Source organism: Pseudopipra pipra, chromosome 2 (assembly GCF_036250125.1).
Source record: "Pseudopipra pipra isolate bDixPip1 chromosome 2, bDixPip1.hap1, whole genome shotgun sequence".
NCBI lineage: Eukaryota > Metazoa > Chordata > Aves > Passeriformes > Pipridae > Pseudopipra > Pseudopipra pipra.
In genome coordinates, this window is record NC_087550.1 from 114,580,680 (window position 1) to 114,604,083 (window position 23,404).

General features: G+C 44.0%; 1 protein-coding gene across 1 annotated transcript; it reads left to right on the plus strand.

Annotated features, from left to right (window-relative positions):
• Positions 1–783: 783 nt before the first annotated feature.
• TMPRSS3 (transmembrane serine protease 3) lies at positions 784–20,783 on the plus strand. The gene is made up of 13 exons (XM_064645618.1): positions 784–1,026; positions 1,277–1,421; positions 3,364–3,474; positions 4,348–4,464; positions 5,885–6,008; positions 7,054–7,179; positions 7,915–7,958; positions 8,684–8,849; positions 10,329–10,498; positions 12,060–12,155; positions 13,234–13,376; positions 14,786–14,938; positions 18,629–20,783. The coding sequence occupies exons 1-13, from the start codon at positions 784–786 to the stop codon at positions 18,647–18,649; spliced, it is 1,659 nt and encodes a 552-aa protein (XP_064501688.1). The 3' UTR covers positions 18,650–20,783.
• Positions 20,784–23,404: the final 2,621 nt, after the last annotated feature.

The following is a 23,404-nucleotide window of genomic DNA, read 5'->3' on the forward strand; positions in this document are numbered from 1 at the left end:
AAACTCAGCGTCCGTCTTTCGTGTAATTTGCTTCACAATGCTGTTTTGTCTCCTGATGGGTAAATTATGTGCCAGTCAGAAGACTTTTTTTGCTTTTTAATGTTTAAAAACCGTGCTAACAGGTTCTTTACGAAGTTTTGTTTGTTTTCATTGAAATACACGTGGAATTTTATCAAATGAAAGAGCGTAAACCCTATTGCAGTTGTTTGCTGAAAGGTGAAAAGATATTCCAGGTGGCTTGAAGAGAGTGTCACAGATAAAACACGTATTCTTAGCCTAAAATTTGTCATTGTAAGCCTTTTCTGGAAATGACCATGAAAATATGCTGCTTTTAGAGCAGCTTTTTACAGCAGCTTTTACAGCTGCACTGTCTTTAACAAACCTGGACCCATTTCACACCACTGTGAGCTCGAAAATCTGACCCCTTTTGCCAATGTGCGGAGCCAGAAATTAGCATTTCAAATCTATTTCCCCTGAATTCTAGTGTAGCTCATTTTAATTGTGGGGTTTTTTTTCCACTGCATGGTAAGTCATCAATAGTTTACTGGAGTAAAATTCAGGGGCTCCTGAACGAGGATCCTGTCAGGTTCTGTGCAGTTGTCATATTCCTTTTAGTCTCCTGTTTCCTACTGCAATTATAGAGCAGGGGATGGATTTACACCCCCAGTGGGAGATATTACAGGTAGATATGGTGCTTAGAAAAATATGAACAAAAATTAACCTCAATAGTTTGCTGGTAAATTAATTATAAGTGCTCCTCATGTGAACATTAACTGCATAACAATGTACTGTGTCCAGTTCTGGGGTCCTCAGCACAGGAAGGACATGGACCTTGCTGGAGTGAGACCAGAGGATGACACGAAGATGCTCAGAGGGCTGGAGCATCTCTGCTATGGAGATGGGCTGGGACAACTGGGGCTTAGCCTGGAGAAGAGAAGACACCGGAGAGACCAGTTTGTGGCCTTCCAGTACCTAAAGGAGGCTATGAGAGTGTTTATTTTCAGTATTAGGAAGAAATTCTTTAATGTGAGAGTAGTGAGGCACTGGCCCAGGTTGCCCAAAAAAGCTGTGGCTGCCCCATCCCTGGAAGTGTCCAAGGCCAGGTTGGATGGGGCTTGGAGCAACCTGCTCTAGTGGGAGGTGTCTTTGCCCATGGCAGGGGGTTGGAACTGGATGGTCTTTAAGGTTCCTTCCAACCCAAACCATTCTGTGATTCTATGACAACATTTTACAAGGTGATTATGTTCTTTCTCCTTTTTTTCTCTTGTTGAGTCAGGTGCAAGAGACAAATCCCACTACTGGAAGTCTTGAAGTCATCTCTGTTGCAGAAGATGAACCTCCAGCACCACAAATTCAGTTTACCTTCAAAAGATTTTTCTTCATACCACAAGCCAGAGTGGACGCCAGTGCAGATGGACCTGGTAGGGGTATTGCACAGCTTTTTGACCTTTGCAATCTAACTGGGTAATGCAGATATTTAGCCTTGCAAAACTATGCTTGCCCACTCAAAACAATCACTTAGAGGAAGAAGCAACCCAACCTCCCTCCCCCAGCTGTGAGGTTTGCCAACTTAGTAACGTGACGACATCTTGTGTTGGCTTGCACACACAAGCATTTTTCACAGCCACATTATTCATACGCTTCAGCCATGCAGCAAACATTCCAAAGGCTTTTCAGGAACATTTCTGTATGGCTTATTTGAAATTATACCAACCTGGAAATCGGTCCATTACAAAATCCAAATATACAATAGAGCAGCCTGGGAGTTTGTTGCTTCCCGTAGGTTTCATGGCAAAATTAGCTTCAACATTAGCTTCAACAGAGGCAGGCTGAGCTTCAAGAATGGAGATTTAATTTTCTGGTCCATTAGCTCCTACAGCTGTCTCAGATTTTTGGCATACCAGGCACCAATTCCACTGCCAAAACTAGTTACTCAGCTTCTCCTGAGAGAGCCTGTGTAAGCTGGGATTTACTAGAGAGTCTATAAACCCTGGCAGACACTCCTTATCCTTGACTGATTGCAAATGTTTGCCAATCTGAAATTCAAAGCTTGAAGAATGAGAGGATGAAGAGCAGTATGAACTAAAATTGAAGACAAGGTTCTGTCAGTCCCTGTGTAGCTGTGTTTGCTATTTCCCCATAGTTTGCCCCTTGTATATCAGAATACATTTGAAACAAGTGAACTGTTCATTATTTTCAGTGGAATCTGTTGTTGTCTTCCAGATTGACAATGGCAGGTCAACTATGGAGGTCAGTGGCTGGTGAGCAGGTCAAGCTCATGAAATGTATTCAGCAGTTACTACCAATCTATATTTTAACTTTAGATACATATTTTTTTCACTTGAAAACACAAGACTCGACCTTGAGCCATCACTCAGTTCTCTTCTTGCCTTTATGGCAAAACTTTTAACAGATCACTTTTTCACACAGTTTTCAAGACCAGTTTGGGCATCCTGGTTTTTTGCTAATTTAGCTTTCTATAACTTTCAGTTAATCTTGCTTCCAAGTCCAAAAAGACCAATGACTCTCCTCCTACTTCTCTTGAGCACCTATTTACTAGCTAATCCTGGTTTTTTTTCCAATATTCCTGCTTCTGTTTGAACCTGCGGGCTCCTCCTACTCATTATTGTGTCTCCATTACCCCAGCTTTGGAGGAATGCATCATATGTGGGACTTAGCTCCCCAGTGCATGAGGCAGAGCTATGTGGCCTCTGGCCTCATCCCAGAATTCCCAAAATTCCCAGGATTCCCAGGATGCCCAGCATCCAGCTGGGGCTGTGGTTGAAGGGAGCACCGGGAGCAGCAAGAGTCAGGAGACATCACTGAGGAGAACAGTCATAAGGAGGAGACTCAAACTAGTTTGTTCTTTGCTGCTTCCACTGAAAGATTTATTAGTCCACTTGACTTTCTGAAGCCTTCAGAGAGGATACGTGTGCCCTGCACACAGGTTTGATTACACAAACAAAACTGGTCTGAATTTCACTTTTATTCCGGGACTCACATTTTCAGCAGAGGTGCTCATGTACTTGAAAAGCTCACAGTGTGATGTAACCCCTGAAAATGAAAACTTAGAGCTCACATTCTTCTCTGCATTGAGGACAAGCCAGGTGCTCTGCAGGGGCACAATTCAGAGCCCTCACGAGGCAAATGCTGAAGGGATGTCTGAGAGCACCCACAGCCCCAAAGCACTTGGAGCCTTCTCAGTCCCTGAGACAGAGGATCCCAACCCTTCCAGGTCAGGTCAGCTCATGAAGTGTACTCAGGAAGTTCTAATGCCATCTAGTGTAATGTTAGATAAATCTTTTTCGTTGCAAACTCAGTTAGGTTCAACTTCACAGAAGCTGTTCTCTGTTTGCTTTCCAGGAGATATCGAACCACCTTCGATGTGCCATGCTTTTGCCTCCCTAAAATACTTTCCATATATCTGTGGTTTGTTCCTTGCAGTAATCCTAGCAGCTGCCATTGGCCTGGGTGGTGAGTGCCATTAGTTATTCATTAAGTTCTCGCTTAACCGTTCAAATGCTTAATTTTTCATGAGCCTTTTACTGAGAATGGAATTAAACTACTGCTGCAGCTTGTTTGCTGAAGTAAAAAATCTTGTTGATGTGATGGCTTTAAATTTTATTTACACGTAGGTCTGGCACTCCTGAGAGGATTGGTGTAATATTTACAACACTGGGGAACACACAGCTCCAGGAAACCTTCCTCTAGTAAAACTTCACTGACTCCCCTCGGGTGATGAGCTGAGTTTAGAACCTAGGGGAGGCTCCACGTAGCTCACACCATACTTTTGTCCTGTAATTCACTTCTCTAAGCTTGCTTTCAAAGAATTAAAGAACTGTTCCCTATCAAAACCAACTTCTACAAAGGAGAAGAAAACACAGAATGAGTTTAGTTGCAACTGGGAAGAGTGACCCTCCCAGGTCTGGAGGCCAAATACGTGGATGTGTCGTCACACCTGCAACAGGGATAAGCTCAAAGGAGGTTGAGGCATCCCATTGGGAAGAGCGTGCTCTGGCTGTGTTTTACAAGGGTGTCCTTGCTTGGCTGCTGAGGGACTGAGGTACCAGGCAGCAACTTGCCCTGGAGTGAAACTTAAACTGGGTAGAGGGATCTGGGAAGGAGTCAGCACAGACAGCAAGGCTGACTCCTCCTACGAGTCATTACTAATGGATGAGTTTAACAGCACCAGGTAGCAACCTCCAGGTTCTATTTCAAAAGTTCCTAGAGTACAGAAATTGCCTTTTCCTTAGCCAGACTGAAATCTGGCCAGATAATGGAAGCCAGACGTGTTAAATTAATATCCAGGTGTGTTTGCATCACTTTGTTTTCTTTCATTCTTGTTAGTCCAATACAACTGCATTGGGAAGTTTCGCTGTCGATCGTCCTTTAAGTGTATCCAGAAATCAGCCAGGTGCAATGGTGTCTTCAACTGCAAAGAAGGGGAGGATGAGTACAGATGTGGTAATTTAAATTTGATTTAAATCCCTCCTACCTCCTCCTGTAGCACTGGCACAATGCATGCTGTAAAGAGTTGGGGTAGTTTGAGACAAGAAAGATAGAGACAGATGGATTATCTAAATCACCGCTTCAGAGGAACAACCTCTCTGAGGTACTGATTTACAGTTCATGAGAAATCAAGCTGCTCTTAAGATAAATAAATGTGATGATTCCTAAATATTGCAACTGCCATATCGGGCATCTTTCTCCGTTAGAAGCCCAGATGCTTTTTGACTGCCAACATTTCCTCTGCCTGCAAGGTATAACACCACTGCATTACGTTGTATAAATACAGAACTCTATATTCACTGGCACACAGTTGCACTCTGTTGGTTTTGAAGATTGTAAAAGCCTGACATTGTCTTAAAGGATAAGGTAATGGGAGACACCAGCAACTTCCTTTTGTACATAGAGTGATGCAGAGTTTGCTGCTACATGTGAAATTTATACCCTCTGTCTGAGTTTCTCTCTGTGATGGTTTTGGGCATCACAGGGCCATTTTAAATGGTCCCTCTCTGTCCTGTGCTATGGAAAATTTTTGTGGTGTTCACAGCCACTGGAGAGAAAGGAGTCTAATATTAGTAAACAGAATAACTGGTTTTTAGATCAGTGAACTTGTAATTCTGGCTCCTGTACCTAGAGGTGAGGAGGCAGCAAAAGTTTCCCTCTGTGCGGTACTAGGAATGAAAAGACCCACAAGCTTTTGGCCCCATCTAACCCCACACAAGATGTTCAACCTTCAGGCCTCTGTGGAGCCTGTGGCAATACCTCTGCTTTTCCATAACACTGGCTCGTGGGGACAGGTGGGAAACCCCTGTTCAGCAGTGACCACGTGTGTGGCCTCCCTTCTCCCTGGGGACACCACATAGATGTGCCTTTCCCAGGTCCAGATGCCTCCTGGGCAGCTGGGCACAGGGGCATCTCTGACTGTGCTGTGGAGTGCAAGGAGGTGCCAGCCACCTTTCATCACTTATCTTGACCACAAGTTTCCTCAGAAAATTCCTGCCAGGAATCTGCAGCTCCAACCCACTGCAATCAGCAAGAATTGCTTAGGCTCGCTGGAGGGCAAGGCAGCCTTCTCCACCTGTATTAGAGCTGGCATTCCCTACCCATTCCCATGAGATTTTTTTTTCCTGGTGGTTCTAGCTCAGCTAGAACATTAGGGAAGGTTCCCTTCCTTCATGGGGAGGAAAAAAAAGCACAGAAAAATTCTGTCAAAGAATCCAAGTGATGAAAAAGGCAAGCAGTAAAAATTCGGTGAGCTAGAAAACACAGATACCACAGGGGTGCATTGATGCTGCTGAGTACCTGTTGTGTTCCTCTTGTGTGCCTGATGGTTCATCTTCACAACTCACTCAGGTTTCTCTTCTCCTGAATCTCAAAGTCAGGTTGAGTGGCAAGAAGGCAGTGCTGCAAGTGTTCACTTCTGGATCCTGGAGAACAGTCTGCTCTGACGACTGGAGAGCAGAGTATGGAAATACTACCTGCAAACACCTGGGGTTCTCAAGGTATGAACAGCAAATGCCAGAAACTGTATTTGGCATTTTGAACAAACTCTGATGTTTTCAGTGTTTTTAATGAAACCTTGTATTAGCTCACTCTTTAAAAGAAAAATGTCTTAACAATTCACATTTGTGAGATTCACATTGAGATTTGAGATGATGTGGGAAATAGTCCTGAATAATTGGGCACTGCAAATGGCTTTTATTACTGCTACAAATCCTGCGTGATGGCTGAATACAGTGGTTTGGTTAAATCATGCCTATGGGGTGCAAGTGCCTGAATCCTGTCTGTCACTCCAGTAGCTTACAGCCTGTGGGGAGGCACAAAAATCATATGAGCATTTTCCATTTCTTTTACTTCCTCTGTATGAAATTTGTATGTACAAGTCATGTCATGACATCTGGTAGGATTTAAGGTCCACCTTACAATTACAAAAGAACTTGGTGACGTGGTTATTGCTGGATTGATCCCATTCCTGAAAAAGCACCCTTTCTTTCACAAGCTTTCACAAAACTGAGAAAGAGTTGGAAGTCGTGATTTGCCATGATGTGCTGTTATTTCTTACAACAGCATCATTCTAATTTCTGCACATTATAGTTAGCACTATAAAGCCTCTTTGAATAAACTCTTGTTGCCTTTAGGACAAAATGCATCTCAATTGTTCAACAATGAAGACAAGAGAAAATTACAAATTATTCATCCGCCCTGCTGCAAAACATAATTCTAGAAAAAGGAAACAATGAGCTTGTTAGTGCCTCAGGAAATGTTCCGACCACTTACAATAAAAAGCGTTGTTGCAATACTAGAATTAAAATTTACTTTCTCTGCCAGTTAAATGCATTTCAGCATGTGTGGCTTCCACACATGATTATGTAAGAAATACATGCATGTTGTAAAGAAGCATAGGGGGAGGATAGAATTACCTTATCGAGTGTCAGAGTCTGATTATTGTGGTTGCTACACTGGGTTTTCATCAGTGGAACTGCTGAATTATTTAAACAGATTGCTGAAATGCTGTCTGAGGGAGCTGTGTTTATGGTTTATTTGCAGTTACGTGAGTTCAGGTTACCTGCCCGTGGCAGCAGTCGAAAAGCAGTTTCAAAGACATTTTGTATCCCTCAGCCAATGGTTTTCAGCTGATCAAGTGACATCCCTGCACAATGCAACAAACCTCAGGTATGCCTTAGCTCCTTCCTCCTGACAGAAAGAGAGAAGTCAATAAAAGGGGAATTACCAATAGTTTGGGATTCTTGCTATTTTTTCAGACGTGTAGTACTTCATAAGTGGTTGGTAGTGTTATGCATCATAGAGCAAGATTCAGCATCAATCTTGCTGGAATATGAATTGAGTCTGATCCAAGACCCATTAAAATCAACAAAGGCTTTCAAATGAGCTATTTGAAGAGACTGTTTGTCCCAAGATCCCATTTTTGCAAATGGATAGACACCAGGCACTTATCTTTTTCCATTATGAAGCTGTTTGTTTTGGTTTACAGATCCTTATGTATTTCCCAGTGGGTTTATGAACCCTTTATGGTTCATTTCTTCCTCCTGACAGATGCTTGTTTTTCTTAGTTACCTTCCACTGAGAAGGAAGCTATGGATCCAAGGAGACTACAGATCACATGTTGAAAACTGCTGATGAGCCTTCCCTCATGGAAGAGTGAACCACTCTTCAGCAGGGCAGCATATGGTCTGCAGGCTCCTGGTGGTGGCCAAGCTCCTGACTTAAGTATTTCAGTTAAATGCCCTAATTAGGTTGGATGAGTTCATGGCTTTGTACCTCTTTCAATGTTTGAGTTATTTATATTTATGTGCACAAGAAAATGACACAATGCTGGAAAAAAACAAACAAACAAACAAACCAGTATTTGTGAATTGGAACTAATGTTGCATTGTCTTTTCATCTCAGAGAAGAGTGCACTTCTGGCAATGTGATCATCTTAAAATGCTTGGGTAAGAACCAGGAAAAATGAAAATGAAATCAGAAATTGTGCTTTGTCCTTCTTTGTCCGCTGCATGTCAAGAGTTGGGAGGAATTCTGTGCTCAGGGCATACTATACTATCAGTTTATCAAACCAAAGAAAAATTATATTTCTTGAGTAAAATTTGAAAGAATTTCAGCAAGTGAAAATAGTCTGGGAGTGCAGACTGGGAGCATCAAATAGCAGGAGCATTTTAGTGAGAATCCCAGAAGGAAGCAGACATTTAAAGATTGTGAGTTGAATCCCTGGACTGATACTGTAATTCCTACTCTTTGCCACATCGTCAGGGAAAGGGAAATTCTGCCTTAACATTTGAGCTTTCATCCCACACTCTTCCATGTCAGCTATATAAAAAAATCAAAATACAACAGCAAAATCATCACCAGGGGAGAGGAGATGCTTCAGCCTGCCTGTGTGGGACCTGTGCATGCAAGAAGGGTAGAGCAGTGGGTTTTACAGCTCAGCTGAGCACTCCCTGCAGGGGAGAGACCTGACCCCCACAGCCCCCAGGCCACGAGCGATGCTGCAGGGATGGGAGGGAGGAGGATAAACTCCTGGGAGCTGCCGCAGCCTGGTGGGGTTGGGATGGGGATGATTTGGCTGCAGAGACCTCCCAGCCTCCCAGAGGAGGGGCTGAATGTGATCAAAACCAGGACTGTGTTTCCTCCACGGACCGTAACCTTTGGTTCTTGGCAGCGTGCGGGACACGGGCCAGCTACGGGCCGCGGATCGTGGGGGGCAACGCGTCGTCCCCCCGGCAGTGGCCCTGGCAGGTCAGCCTGCAGTTCCAGGGGCACCACCTCTGCGGGGGCTCCGTCATCACCCCGCGCTGGATCCTCACAGCCGCCCACTGCGTCTACGAGTGAGTCCCCAAATCCCCCCGCTCGGGGTGTCCCACTGCATGTGGGGCCGCTGCTAATGCACCCTGCTGTCTCCTAAAAAGAAACTGCAGGATTGGGTTATCCTTGTTTCCTGGGCTCCAGAACATTTGAGCCATTTCTCTCTCTTGTCACACGAGACTTTCTTAAAAAAAGCCTCCCCTAGAAGTGATCCCAATCCAGATCCCCTGTTTTCAGGTGTTCTGGTCACTCCCAGCTTCATGGGAGATCAGCTTACAACCACATTTAAGTGCTAGATTTTAAGTATCCTGATCTGCAATTTCTGTACATTGCATACGAGTTAGCAGCTCAACAGGAACTTGTATTTGGCTCCTCTGATCCACTGGAGCTCCAAAATAAAAAAAAAAATCATTTTTCAAGGTGACAGGATCAATCAGTGGTTGTTAGTCAGTTGTGCTGAGCTTTGTACCCTTTGCTACATACTCACTGCTCCCTTTCATGCAGTTTGAAGAGGTCTTATAGTTGTAAATAGATGTTAAACAGTTATTTAAACTCATCTTCTTTGCGAAGTTTAAACTCATCTTCTTGACAAACACAGCCCTCTCATATTTTTAATGAGCTGTCTGGGTTTGCAGTCTTGTTTGATGCTAATAGTGCAGGAGAGCTCTTCTTGCCCTTACAAACTCCAGGCCACTTTCACCAAAGACATTTAGACAGCTAAAATGGGATTTTCCTGACCACTTTTAAGCACCCACAACATGGATGCCTTTTTCTGAGCAAGTCCTCTAGCGTGTTTTTAATTCAGTAAAGACAAAGGATGGGACAGACAAATCCCACTACTAGATCCTATTTAGAGCCCTCTGTTGCCATAAGAATACTTACGCATTAAGCATTTTAGGACTTTTGTCCTTGGCTCTGTCCCCCACAACCCAGTTGGTCATGATGTGTTTAAAGGCTGATGGGGATGGGAGCTGGCAACACAACCAGCATCCCTGGAGCCTTTTCCCAGCTCTTCTGCTATGCCAGTGGGGTGAAGCCAAGAGAAGAGGAGCTGCTCATGTGCTGGAAGCTGAAAGGTGTGCCTGCTCATGAGCTGGGGGCAGAAACACCTTCCAGAAGGAAAGTTTCTCCTTGAAAATGCCTTGCCACAAGTGCTGGGGGGGGTATGGCTGAGCAGAGGTGTGCCAGGCAGCAGCTATGGGCTCTCACAGAAGGACAGACAGTTGGGCTAAAGCAAAACTCTCATATATTTGTGGAAATATACAGATATTTGCACAGATAATATATCAGCGACCCAAAGTCTTAATAAGATTAGACATTGTTTCTACATTTTTAAAAGTTAGGTGCAAAACATAGCCAGTATTAATGGACAGGTAAGTAAATACAGCAGACTAGAGCTATTTGAGTGTAGAGTTTTATGTGGTCCGTAAGCTCAGAGGACAACTAGAAAACCTGAGGGTTTTCTTGAAGGTTTTTCACTGTCTTCTGCCTCTTTATTTCAGCCTGTACTTGCCGAGCTCATGGAGCGTGCAGGTCGGTTTTGTGACTCAGCAAGACACCCAGGTTCACCCCTATTCAGTGGAAAAAATCATATACCATCGAAATTATAAACCCAAGACAATGGGAAATGATATAGCCCTGATGAAACTGGCAACACCACTTGCTCTCAATGGTAATTATCTCTGTTGGTTTTCACTAGACTTTCTCACCTTTCCAGCTAAAAGAAAGAAGGGTCTCTCCTAGTACAGACAGGGAAACTTCTGTTGATGCCTATGCCTGCCCCAGGACAGTGGAGTGGATTCCCATCCCCTCTAAAATCAATGAGAGATGTGCAGTGTAGATGTGGCCAGACTGCTGCTGTGATGGCAAGGCAGTGATTCCTGTTCAGACAACACCAGCAGAAACCACCAAACCACCCTGACCTGTATCAGGAACTCCTCTGTACTCCCTCTCCAGGAATGGACAGCAACAACGTGCTGCAAAGTGTTCCCAGTCCACCCCAGTATTGATTTACTGAAGGTATTTAATAATAGGCAAACATTAACTTTATTATTTCTAAATATTTTTCCTATCTAAAATAAACGCCCTGCCTCATTTTACTTAAAGGTCACAGAGATTTTTATCATGTCCCTTCTGTGAGTATCGGGATATCCAGCAGTGTCCAAAGCTGAAAATCAAGAATAAATCTCAAAGAGGAGAAAAGGCAGTTCAAATATAGTTATGTTTTTAAATTAAAACTACTTTTATTTTCTCAGCAGGATGCTACCTGCAGCTGACACACCGAGTTGAAATAATATATAATAATATTGAATGAATTTACAGGATTACCTGCCAATGCCTCCTAGTCACTGTGAACTCTCTGCAAAGGGGAGCAGGTGCTCTCTGATACTTCTAGATTGTCAATTCCAAAATCAATTCCCGTGTAATACTTTAAACTTTCACATTTAAGGAAAATTAAGTTTTATTTTGTTCTGGTTTATAACTCAGTTGATGCTGTTTTCTTTTGCTCGGGAATAAGTTTGGGAGGCTGCCAAGAACAGTTGTGGCTCTGCACCTGAGAGATATACCCACCATGCCCCAGGGGGCTTGGATGGTCCATGCTGGGGGCTTGATGTTTGAGCTGGGGCCACTGTGGAGAACTGAACCACTTGGAGCTGCCCAGTAATACATTGTATTTTCCCTCCCTTTACTCAGCGTTGGCTCATCTCGACACGTCAGTTTGTCCTTGCAAGGATCAAACACTGATTATATGACATGACATCCCATAACCCAGAGCACAGAGACACAGGAACTCCATGAGCTGATGGGTGGGGAGCAAAGAGCCCCCCAGGGTGTCTGGTTGCCCTTTCAGAAGAGCACAGGGAGTGCACAGCTCCTCGTCTTGCCAGAGCAGTCATGCCATGGGGCCCCTGATCTGCCCATCAGCTGCCCACACCGTGCATTTTGTGTTTGCTCTTTCTTCAATTTACTGACCTTCTGACACCTCCTTCTGCTGCTTCATACTCAAAACTCATTGGGCCCGGCGTGGGTGTTGTTTCAAACCCCTCATATTGGCCGTGAGACAAGAGACCTGATGAACTGCCAGGCTATTTATGTGGGGAGTGGGTGGTGTTCATAACAACTTCGCTGAGAGCCAAATCTTCCAGTTTTTCTGAGGCATAAATTTTTTTTTGCTAAATTATAAAAAGCAATTCTCTCCTCTCTCTCTCTCACTTTTTTTTTTTTTTAAATAGGTCACATAGAACCAATTTGTCTGCCTAATTATGGTGAACATTTCCCAGCAGGGAAAATGTGTTGGGTATCAGGATGGGGAGCAACTGTGGAAGGAGGTATTTTAAATGGTCTGCTGCTGATTACACTACATATAAACATCTTACCCACAGTAAATACAGGACTTGGTTGGGGCATGGTTCAATGTTTAATTTTCTGGAATATCAGTGGGGTGGGAAGGGGGAGAAAGAATACATATTCCTAAATTTTATGGTCATCCTGAACTGCAAAAATTCTGTAGAAACATTTATCACAAGGAATGGATGAGCACATCCTCTGAAACAGAGAGGCTGGGCTCTTTATAACTTCAAGCACAGAAAACACAGCAAGAATGCAAGAATTGACCATCCCTACATTTTCAGGCAGGTTGAGTGATGCAGAAATTGGATCTGTGAATAATGTGAGAAAGAAAAGGGAATTATTTTTTTTTTCTTACCATGACTCACAGGTCATGTTAATCAATAATTTACACTGGATCACTTTCATGTGAAAATACGTGAATTCTCAGGTAATTGTTCTTTATCATTCCTCATTTGTGTCATTTAACGTGTTCCCTTGTTCAGAGAACAAGAACAGAATGTTACCTGATCTACAGATAACAGTGAAAGGTGGGGAGAAAATGAAAACAAGGCTTGCCACATAAAAAGTCAGATCTGATCTGACAATAGGCAGTGTGCAAATACTTCCATTTATAGCAATGATCCGTTCAGGCTCGGAATAAAATAAAATAAAATACATATTTATAAGAGAAACCAGATGTTTGCAGATGATTCGTTGACTAACAGAACAGGCGATAACTTTGAAATTAATTTTGGCACTACTATTGCAGGCAATGTTCAACTAGTTTTTTTAGTTCATTACTGTCATTGATTGTCTAGTTTAAAGTGGAAATATATAATGAACAGATTTTATTATACACTGTGATAGTCCACAGCTATATAGAGTGGATAGTTACTGTATGCTATAAGTGATGAGACACCAAGTTGCCTTACTTGTGTGTTGTCATTTTAACTGTATTTCTTTGTTCCTTGCTTGCCAATTCTTTGTATACTAAAACATATTCTGTTTGCAAATGGTGATTATTTTCAAGGGCAGCAAGTTTTTTTTCCTTTTTTTTTCCTTTTTTTTTTTTAACAGGTGATACATCTGACACCATGAATTATGCAGGTGTTCCTCTGATCTCTAATGCAATTTGCAATCACAGGGATGTCTACGGTGGGATCATAACTTCTTCAATGCTCTGTGCTGGTTTCCTAAAGGGAGGGGTGGACACCTGCCAGGTATGGAAGTTTCCAAACTGCAACTGTGCTCATTAACACCAGCAATGGAAAAACATGAGTGATAAGTTATCAGAAGGCACTCCCAGGCTTTTCTTGGGCAAACATTTGGGTTTGTGCCATTTATTCTGCTCGCTGCGATTATCAGTCACTGACTGTGCCTGCATTCATATGCTACAATTTCCTTTTTATGTTTCTTCAGTGGACTTTATCTGCTACTTCTGAAGAAAAATTTACTTAGGGCATATTTTGATTAGTTGCATGTGCTGCAGCATGGTGCCATCCTTTCTTTGCCTTGGCTGTGGCCTCTGCACTGTGCTGGGTTGCACTTCCCCGCACTGTGAGCAGCTCCAGAGACCTGCAAGTTGTGGAAAGCCCATGGAGAAAAGCAGCCAACACGTGTCTCAATAGAGAAGCAGAAGTGTGTGATTTTGAAAAGAGCAGTGAGACAGGGGAAGGAAGAAAGGGAGAGGTGTTTGAGTAACTCAGAGGGCTAGTGATGACTCTGGGGAAGGGAGGTTCAAAGCAGTGGCGAAGCAGAGCATCCTTCACAACAGAGTGATGATGATTCCAAATCACTGTCAAAGTCTTGATGGTGCCAACCTTGGTTCACATGTTGTGAACTTGCCTAACTAGTCATGGAGCAAGGACTGGGGAGGAATTTCTGTTAGAAGGTGTCCTTGCCCACAGCAAGGGGGTTGAAACTAGATGATCTTCCATGTCCTTTCCAACCCAAACCATTCTGTGATTCTGTGAACTTCATGTTTTCCGATTTGCTCGGTCTCAGTCATGCAAGGGACAAAATAAAGCAAAGGCAGTGGGTGCATAGATCTTCCTTTAACCCTGTGTTTGCACATAACCCCCCCAACAAGGTACCTGGCACCAGCACATCGCTCTGCCTGGGACTGCTGCCCAAAGGCAGCGTGCTCAGCACACAGCTCCACGTGACACAGGGAGCCATACTCACCACTGGGAGAGGCTTGTTACAAATTCCCTTTTTTCCTGTTGTTGTGCTGGCTCTGATGCTCATAGGGCAGAGAAAACAAAAAAAGAGAGTTTTCAGTACTTAGTTGTGAGTCCATTGAGTAATATTGGCTTAGCAAAATGTCTGAGAAGGGCTGTAAAAGAATGTGGGAGCAGGCAGGCAAGGAGGTGAGACGTGAGCTTGTTGTTGCAACCCTGGGCTCAGCTCAGCTCAATAACCATGAGCCAGGGAAAGAAAAATATGATCTAATACATGTCTCAAAAGTCTCCCAACTTCTACTGTAACATATGCTTTTCCCAGGACACAGAATAGGGCAGAAACAAGAAACTTTGAATTACTTTGAATTAGTCTCTCCCCTACCTGCCCAAATAGATATTCCCCTCATTTTCTGGGGCATTGATGTTTGTTTTAATTCTTTGTCCTCCAGGGAGACAGTGGGGGCCCTTTAGCATGTGAAGATATGAGTATCTGGAAGTTGGTGGGGACCACCAGTTTCGGAGTGGGCTGTGCAGAAAAGAACAAGCCGGGTGTCTACAGCCGAACCACTTCCTTCCTGGACTGGATACATGAACAGATGGAGGTCTGGTTTTGCCCTGTTCCTCCATCTCTGGTTGTTGCTTTGCTCCTATTGTGCCACACAGGGCTTAGCTCATATTTGTCACAGATGAGTTATGTTGCATGGACACGTGTGACTCAAGGGTGCGTTCAGGGATCGGGGCAGGTCCTCAGGCAGAGCAGGGTGCAGGGGTTTTAGTGAGATACTGGGAGCACCCTGCAGGGGTACAGAGCAGAGGAGAGTATGTCAGTACAGGTGGGAATGACTGGGGAGGGGGCCTGGAGACAGAGCAGGGAGGTGTGAAAGGGCTGAGTCAGGACGCCAAGGGAGGAGCTGACAGGGGACTATGCTGTGCACAGTTCTGGTGCCCCCAACATAAGAAGGACATGGAACTATTGGACCAAGTCCAGAGAAGGGTCACAAAGTTGGGAAGACGACTGGAGCACCTCCCCTATGAAGACAGGCTGAGAAAGTTGTGGCTCTTCAGCCTGGAGACCTCAGAGCAACCTTCCAGTATCTGAAGAGGATACAAGGGAGCTGGAGAGGGACTGTTCGTCAGGAACTGTAGTGACTGGCCAAGGAGTAATGGGCTCAAATGAAAAAAGGGGAAATTTACATTAGATATTAGGAAGATATTTACTGTGAGAGTGGTGAGGCCCTGGCACAGGTTGCCCAGAGCAGCTGTGGCTGCCCCATCCCTGGAAGTGTCCAAGGCCAGCTTGGATAAGGCCTTGAGCAACCTGGTCTAGTGGAAGGTGCCCCTGCCCCATGGCAGGGGGGTTGGGAGTAGGTGTTGTTTAAGGTCCCTTCCAACCTTTAGCATTCTGTGATTCTATGGCTTTATTTGAAACTGTGAGGCTGCTACAGAAAATCCTGGGGAGTGAAAGCCAAGTGGGCCAAAGAAATCGCAGTGGGAACATGTTGACTGGAAGGAGAGGAGGGCAGAGGCAAGGAAGCTGGGGGACACTGCAGCCACCTTCACCTGACCCAAGGGTGGCCCACTGTCTGGAGACCAGGTTTGCTGCAGTCAGTACTTCCCCAGTGCTGCCAGAGGGATGCTGGGTTCAATCAGCTGAGCAGAGAGAGCAGTTGTGCTTCAGGTGGGACTCCCAGGCAGTGTTCCATTGCCTCAGCAGGGGCATCCAGAGCCATTTTAGAGACCCTGGGCTGTCCTGCCTGGCTCACAGGTATTCCTGCAGAAGGACAAGGATCTACAGCTAGCCCTGGGTTACATCTACTATCCCTGTGGGGGTGGCTCAGATATCCTGCAATGGCTCAGGTAGATATGGGAGATCTGAGACCTTCCAGACCAACTGCTGGAGGTCAGGCAAAGTGCACTAAGGCACCTCAAGTGGCAGTAAAAGGTGAAGTGAACCATCCTCCACTACCCTGGTAGGAGCCTGGGCATGTAGCTCCCAGGTAGACACCTATGCACAGCCTCTTAATGGTCATTTTTTGAGCTTTGTGGTAAAGCCACCCTAAGCACCAAAGGGTGCATCCCATCCTGCTCTGTCTCATAGACAATGCTGCCAGTGCTGCTATTCCAGCACCCAGCTTGCTGGAATGAGGGAATGAATGAATAGCAATGATGCTACTCCAGCACCAGCAATACAGGCACGTGATGAGAACACTCCTGTTCCCATCTCATTTGTGAAATATGTGAGACTTCCTCCTCAAACCAAAATGCCAATATCAAACATTCACTGATAAGGAAATGCCCAAAATAAGGTTATGTGTGCAATTTCAGCCCAGCCCACGTCTGTACATTGTATGACACACACTGTTTTCAGAACTGCACATGAAGATTTAGGCTTTCACAAGCCTATCTGTCACTCAACAAAGTTAAAGAAGACAGGATAACATTTCTAAATCTGTAAGACCTCTAATATCACTTGATTTCCTCCCCCTCAAATGTATACATCATTTTGATTCATTTGCATGTACAAACACCCAGACATTTCAGATGAAGAGCTCATATCCAATGAAAGCACAGATCTCCCTTATAAAGTGATCAAGGGCTTCCAAGTGGAAGAGAGTAGGGTTGGATTAGATACTAGGAAGAATTCTTCCCTGTGAGGGCGGTGAGGCACTGGCACAGGTTGCCCTGAGAAGCTGTGGATGGTCCATCCCTGGAAGTGTCCAAGGCCAGGTTGGATGGGGCTTGGAGCAACCTGGGCTAGTGGAAGGTGTCCCTGCCCATGGCAGGGGGTTGGAACAAGATAATCTTTGAATCTTTTTGAAACTAGATGATCTTTAATGTCACCTTCAACCTAAACTGTTCTATGATTCTATGATAAATGCTCCTGATCTGCTCTCACCTGCTATTGCTCACCACGGACTGGGTTCACTTGGTGTCTCCAGAAGTTTCTGTGCTTTATTCAAAGAAAATTAACTCCTGTAGCAAAGGCTTAGGAAAGGAGTTAGGAAAATGATCCATTTAGATCTAAGAGATGCAAAATTGCAAGATGAGGAATTTGGCCATCAGCATGCCCTTAAAACTCTTCTTCTGGAAATTATAACAGCTCACCTGTTAGGGCTAATCATCTAATGCAAGGCATGATCAAAAAGAAGGCAGTGGTGCTTTCTGATCTTCAACTTCCAGTATTGGAAGCTGAATAAAGCACTTCTGTGTCTCAGCTTTTTGGGAGAATTTTGCTAAAGGCTCTCTCCTGTGAATGCAAAGAAACAGGTTTTTTTATTGTTTTCCACTAAGTGGTGAAAATAATTTATGTCCTTTAGCAAGATGTTAATCCAATATTGTGAAGAGAATTTCTGCCACCTTCTTTTTGAACAGCTCTCCCACTAGGGAAGAAGCAAAAAGTTTATAGCACTAAGGGGCGTGCCAGTGATCTACACACATTACTGTCTGAGGAATACTATGCTTCAACTGTTAAATCTGAATAGACTTGAAAGGTTTCCCCCTAGCCAAAAAAAAAAAAAAAAGGAAAAAAAAAGGAAAATCAGCAGTGGAACAACTGAGAGGAAACAAAATAAACCTCTTCAAGGCCTACTTAGCTCCCTGTATGAATTTCTCATGCATGCAGTATCTACCACTCTTACTAATATATTCCTCCACCCCCCACAACCATATTTCTTTATGAGCCTTATGTTCCTGTCTCAAGTCATGTAAGGCTGAGTACCAGTGAACCCCAGTGGGGACAGGAGCTCATGGCATTTGCTCAGATTCGTGGGGTCCACAATGGAAACACCTCTTTTGTCAATGTGGAGCATTTTGCTGGAGGATTTCCTTCCAGCTCCTGAAGGGAGCCTACAAGAAGGATGGAGAGAGACTTTTTTACAAAGTCATGTAGCAATAGGATAGGAGGAAATGGTTTCAAACTGAATGAGAGTAGGTTTAGATTAGTGAGTAGGGAGAAATTCTTCCCTTTGAGGGTGGTGAGGCCCTGAACAGGTTGCCCAGAGAAGCTGTGGCTGCCCCATCCCTGGAAGTGTTCAGGGCCAGGTTGCATGGGGCTCTGAGCAACCTGGTCTAGTGGAAGGTTCCCTGCCTATGGCAGGGGTTGGAACTAGATGATATTTGAAGTCTCTTCCAACCCAAACCATTCTGTGATTCTATGATTCAGCTGGCAGGACTGGCTCCAGCAGCCTCATGGTTCCTTTGGAGGCCTTTGTACAACAGGAAAAACCCTTCGGAGTACAATGGGCAGAAACATGAGCATTTGCAACAGATGCATAACTGGTTTTTCTTCCCAGAGAGAAGAACTGCAGACCTGAGGAGAGTGACGACGTTCAGGGCTCCTGAAAACCCACACCATGCTCCAGCCCCATGGACGGACCCACCTCACTCCTCTGGTCACCTGCTCTGAGCTTCGGACCTTCACAGAATGCTTTTTACCATTTATTTTTGGTACTGGCAACTGTACTTGATGCAGGCTGTTGCACACTCAGCCTCTTCTGGATGGAAGAAGCAGTAGGATGATGGATGGCAAGCATGTGTGTTTACTGTCAGCTACAAATTTCACATGTAGAAAAAAAGCTAAGGCTGATAACCCAGGATGCTGTCACGATAAAGTTTTGCAGGCACCATGAGCAAAGGACTAGAGCAACTTCAGATCAGGTTGCAAGATATTATTTTAGCACTTACCTTCCAAGATCTGAACCACAAAAAGAATTTTTCCTCCTGGCAGTTTTCAAATATAAGATCCATGCTCTGTTGCACAGGCAGCAGCAGCTTTCTTGGAAGCCAGGAAACAAGCAGGAAGCAGGCAGTTGGTAATTTTGGCAAGTATGTTCAACTCCTGTTAGAAAAAAAATCTCAAAATTCAAATATTTTATCACGTGGCTGTGAACAAAGTCCCTAAAAATTGAATCTTATGTGCTTTCCTGTGGTAAAGAGCTCTGAAATGACCAACACACAAGTTGTAACTTTACTGAAAAAATTCTGAACTTACTGAACAGTCTTAAAGGGAAGAGTAGCTTCTTTATGGCCTTTTAATAGGCTGGAGAGCCAAAATCATCCCTCTAACTATGGTGCACCATGTAGTGCAATAGCCACTGAACATTCCCAAGCTAAGCACCACATAGTACCATCACCAAGGCTCTCACACTCAGTCACCTTCCCTGCTTTCCCTCCCTTTCTCTGCTGATGAGACAATATAGATCCCTCAGTCTTTGTATCTATTAATGACATCAGTGTGTGGATGGACTGATGGCAGCCAGGCAAGGGACAAAACATCTGAAGTGCTGCTGTGGTTTCCTGATCTCAGTTTTAATATAACAGTCTCCTGTTATTAGGCTGGGAAATCTCTGGTTGTTCTGTGCTTGCCCTTTGTGAAAATCCTGGGATGAAAGTTGTTAATTTTGGAATTGATCGCCGGGGCTGAGGTAGGATGAATAATTGATAATATTGTCAGAGCTTTTCAATATCAGCCAAAGGTGATCTTATCATCTGATCATCAAGCTGATGATCTGCTTGAAATGTGGTTTTGGATGTACTCTGTATGCTTCTAAATCACCACTGCTGCAAGAAAACACCAGCAGAATCAGAACTTCATTCTCACAGCAACATGTCGGGTCAGAATTGAGAAAGAACAGCAAACCCACATGAACTGTCAACCTCCACGTTGTTCCGTGGATACAAACTCTGACATCACAGGACACTGCATCAAAAGTTTTCGCCCTGGCTAAAGAAACTGCAGTACAGTGGAAACAGCACTTCCCAAACCAGCATGTTGTTAAAAAGAAGAGGGAAGCATTACTGCAAAACTGACCCAGAAACTGGAATTAATTTCAACTTGACAGAACCATGGCAGAATTAAAACAAAACTCTGAGACATTTTCAGACGAGTTTTAATGTTCACTGCTTGTTATCACGACATTTTCACATCCCAACATGGCTCATGTCTTAACACTATCAGCAGTCTGGAGATGAGGGCACTGCTCTCGGAGCTGACAGGGTTGTTATTTCATAGTTCTGAAAGGACCCCTGAAAATTCCTTTCGAACTCCTCTATTTCCATAAAAATACTGTATGATAAGTATCCATTGTGGTCTGCTTTTTTTATTAAAGAGAAATCCAATGTAAAATGTAGAAAGCTACTGAACTCTTCCCAATAAGAAGTTGCATTGACCCTGAGACCAGTGACAGTCAGTTATGGGTAGAGACAGCCCAGTGAGCCTGTGAATCTTCCCTCTGATTTCTGTTAGGTCCCTTGCTGTGATGTCTTACTTATGCATAGGCATGATTTAATATCATAGAATGGTTTAGGTTGGAAGGGACCTTAAATATCATCTAGCTCCAACCCCCTTATCATATAAAAGAGTTACTCTGCAAAGCTGGATTTTCCTCCCTACTTTATGTCATTAACATGCATGCCAAAGGTTTTGAAATAAATATAATCACAATATTAGCATATTTCTCTGTGTTAAGCCAGGTGAAGGTACGTGGAGGTTTAGGACATTTGCTGTGGGAAGGGTTTTGTACCAGAGATGGTCATTGCATTTATTCAGAGAGAGGTGGGACTGGTCTCTACTAGTCATCAATATTACAGCTGGAATGAACTGGTACACAGAAAAGTAACTTTTCAAGGAGGTTTTATGGCAGTTTGCCAAGCCTTTCCTTTTCCTTGGAATTTCTTCTCTTCATTCAATGAAAATAACTTGCTACACTTCACATGCTTGTAGAGAGGCCTGCCAAGCCAGGTGGGGCTGAAGGCAGCTCTGGTTTAATTAATGCTGATTAGGAGTCTCACGGTAAACACCTTGGAAGTGTTTAAGGTCTTTATACTGGGGAAGTATTATATTTGCCACATTATTAAAGAGGCTGATGAAACAGCTTCTGGCTTGTGAACTCAGATCACTGGTTGAAATGGTTGCTTTAACAGAGGATTGTGTTACAGCCATAGTATCCCTTGGAAATACAACCTGCTTGCAGGCACAGCATCGCATCACCACGTAACAGACCCTCAGGAAGCTAATCCAACGTACAGCTTTGCAAGAAATGCCCAGCATGTGAAGAAAAATTCCTTTGCTGTTCGTCATTTGTTCCTGTCATTGTGACAGCTAAGTTTGGAAGCTGAGACAAAGCTGGTAAATTTGGGTGAACCAGATGTGACTTTTATTCAATATGCAGTTTTCCCAGACACCCTGAAACACATCACGTGGATAAACTCCACTTTAGCCAGTCTGATATTCGGAGATTTTTCCACTTGAGATGTACAAATAAACAAGAAATTTCTGTAAAGAGGCAGAGATAAGGATGAAACAAGTGCCTAATACTGGTGTCTGAGGATGTCAAAGTCCCTTCTGATGGGTAACATGCTGTTAACATGCTTTTGACATGCTGACACAGAGGTGGGGATGCTGCACAGCTCTGCTTGTAGGGCAAAATTCAGGTTAATCTGTAAATGCATATCCAAGAACTGGACATTAAGCTTAAAAAACCAGATCTCGCTCATTTATTTTTTTAAGTGTCTTCAATAGCCAGAGAAAGCAGGTTGAAAACTAAGCAGGTTGAAAACTAAGCGCTGCACCGTGCATCCTGCTGGTTTTGCTGACAAAACTAGTTTGATCCCTGAAAGGTACACGCTCTCCAGAAACCTCTGTGAGTGTAGCACTGTTTTAAGATCTGCAGATCAAATCTGTTTACCTCAACAAATAGCCCAGTATCACACTTGTGGGCAGCAAGAGCCCGAGATTGCATAAAGCACAGTGAGAAAGGAGCTTGCTTGGTCTGTTTGAGTTTAGGGAGGGTACAAGGAAGTGTTTCTTATCTGAACCCAAAGAGCACACTTGATCATTGCCTTTAATCTCTCTTTTTATGTATTTTTCATGAGCAGAGGCTTCCGAGTTTGTTTTGTTGCTTTTGTCACACGTTTTCTTGCTGGCAGAGCTCCAGCCCCGGTAGAGGAGAGCAGGTTGTGGCCCCAGCATCGACATGGGTTAGATGGGTAAGTTTTTGAACAGTTTGCATCAAGACTTGGCAGAGGAGAGGTAAAAATGCAGTGTTGAGGGATGTCAAAAAACGACCAAGCCAATTTTTCCTGATTAAAAGAAAACTGACTCCATCACTAATTCATTTTCCTGAAGAGAGCTTTGGTAGCTGATAATCTGAGCAACATAATTGTAAAATGCTATGGGCAGGAAGGAAAAAAACAAACAGTGATTCCCCCATCTTTTAATGCTGGAATATATTTACTCAAGCCAAATGCAGGCATAGGGCTGGCAACTGAACAAGGAGCATGGCCTTGCCTCAGCCACACACATCAGAGCTCTGCTCCGAGGCTGCCAGCCATAAATATGGTCCCCCTGAAGCTTTCAGGTGAGAGAGGGAGCGCCGTGACAGGATGAAAAATGAGAAGGGAAGAGAAAAGGACAAGGGTGTCTTGAAGCACCACAGAGTGAAGCACTTAGAGGAAATAATTTGCATGTAAAATTAATATCACCAGTAAATCATAATTCCTTCCTACTTTTTGAAGTGTGTTTTGCATAGAAGGCCAAGCGTCAGGGAGTTTTAGATCCATTTTATACAACTCCATGTGTTATTCTTAGGGCATCCTCACTCTCAGCAGCATTACCTCTATCAGAAAAAAGTCTGAAATGCTTATGAAAATATTAAGCCCACAGCAGATGGCAGCAGACAGCAAAATTATGCCTACATCCTCTGTTGAAAAATAAATAAATAAACACTGAACAGTTCATGCCTCGGCCACCAGAGGTGGATAATGTGAACACAGTTACAGTCCCCATCACACTCCTGGCTGTTTGAGGAGAGGTAACTTCCCCAGCACAGGAGGGGACTCCCAGGCACCCGAGAGTGTGGTCAGAGCATCCACAAACCTTCACAGATCTCCTCTGGTGGGTGCTGGGCCCGGCTCCCCAAACTGTGTGACTTCTTTGTGCTAGTGCTGCTGGCTCCTCACACTATGGGATGCCCTGGAAATCACAGCCTAGGCCTTTCTCATGCTTTACAGTGAGCTAGACATTAAATGTTACTGCAGAGCTGGTTTTGATCCAGAGAGATCGGTTGAGC

Bases quoted from the DNA above. Each gene is read 5' to 3' on its own strand.
- TMPRSS3 (XM_064645618.1), top strand. From the start codon at position 784: ATGTACTGTGTCCAGTTCTGGGGTCCTCAGCACAGGAAGGACATGGAC. The intron at 6,009-7,053 runs GTATGAACAGCA...GTTTATTTGCAG, and splicing joins AAACACCTGGGGTTCTCAAG to TTACGTGAGTTCAGGTTACC. The intron at 7,959-8,683 runs GTAAGAACCAGG...GGTTCTTGGCAG, and splicing joins GATCATCTTAAAATGCTTGG to CGTGCGGGACACGGGCCAGC.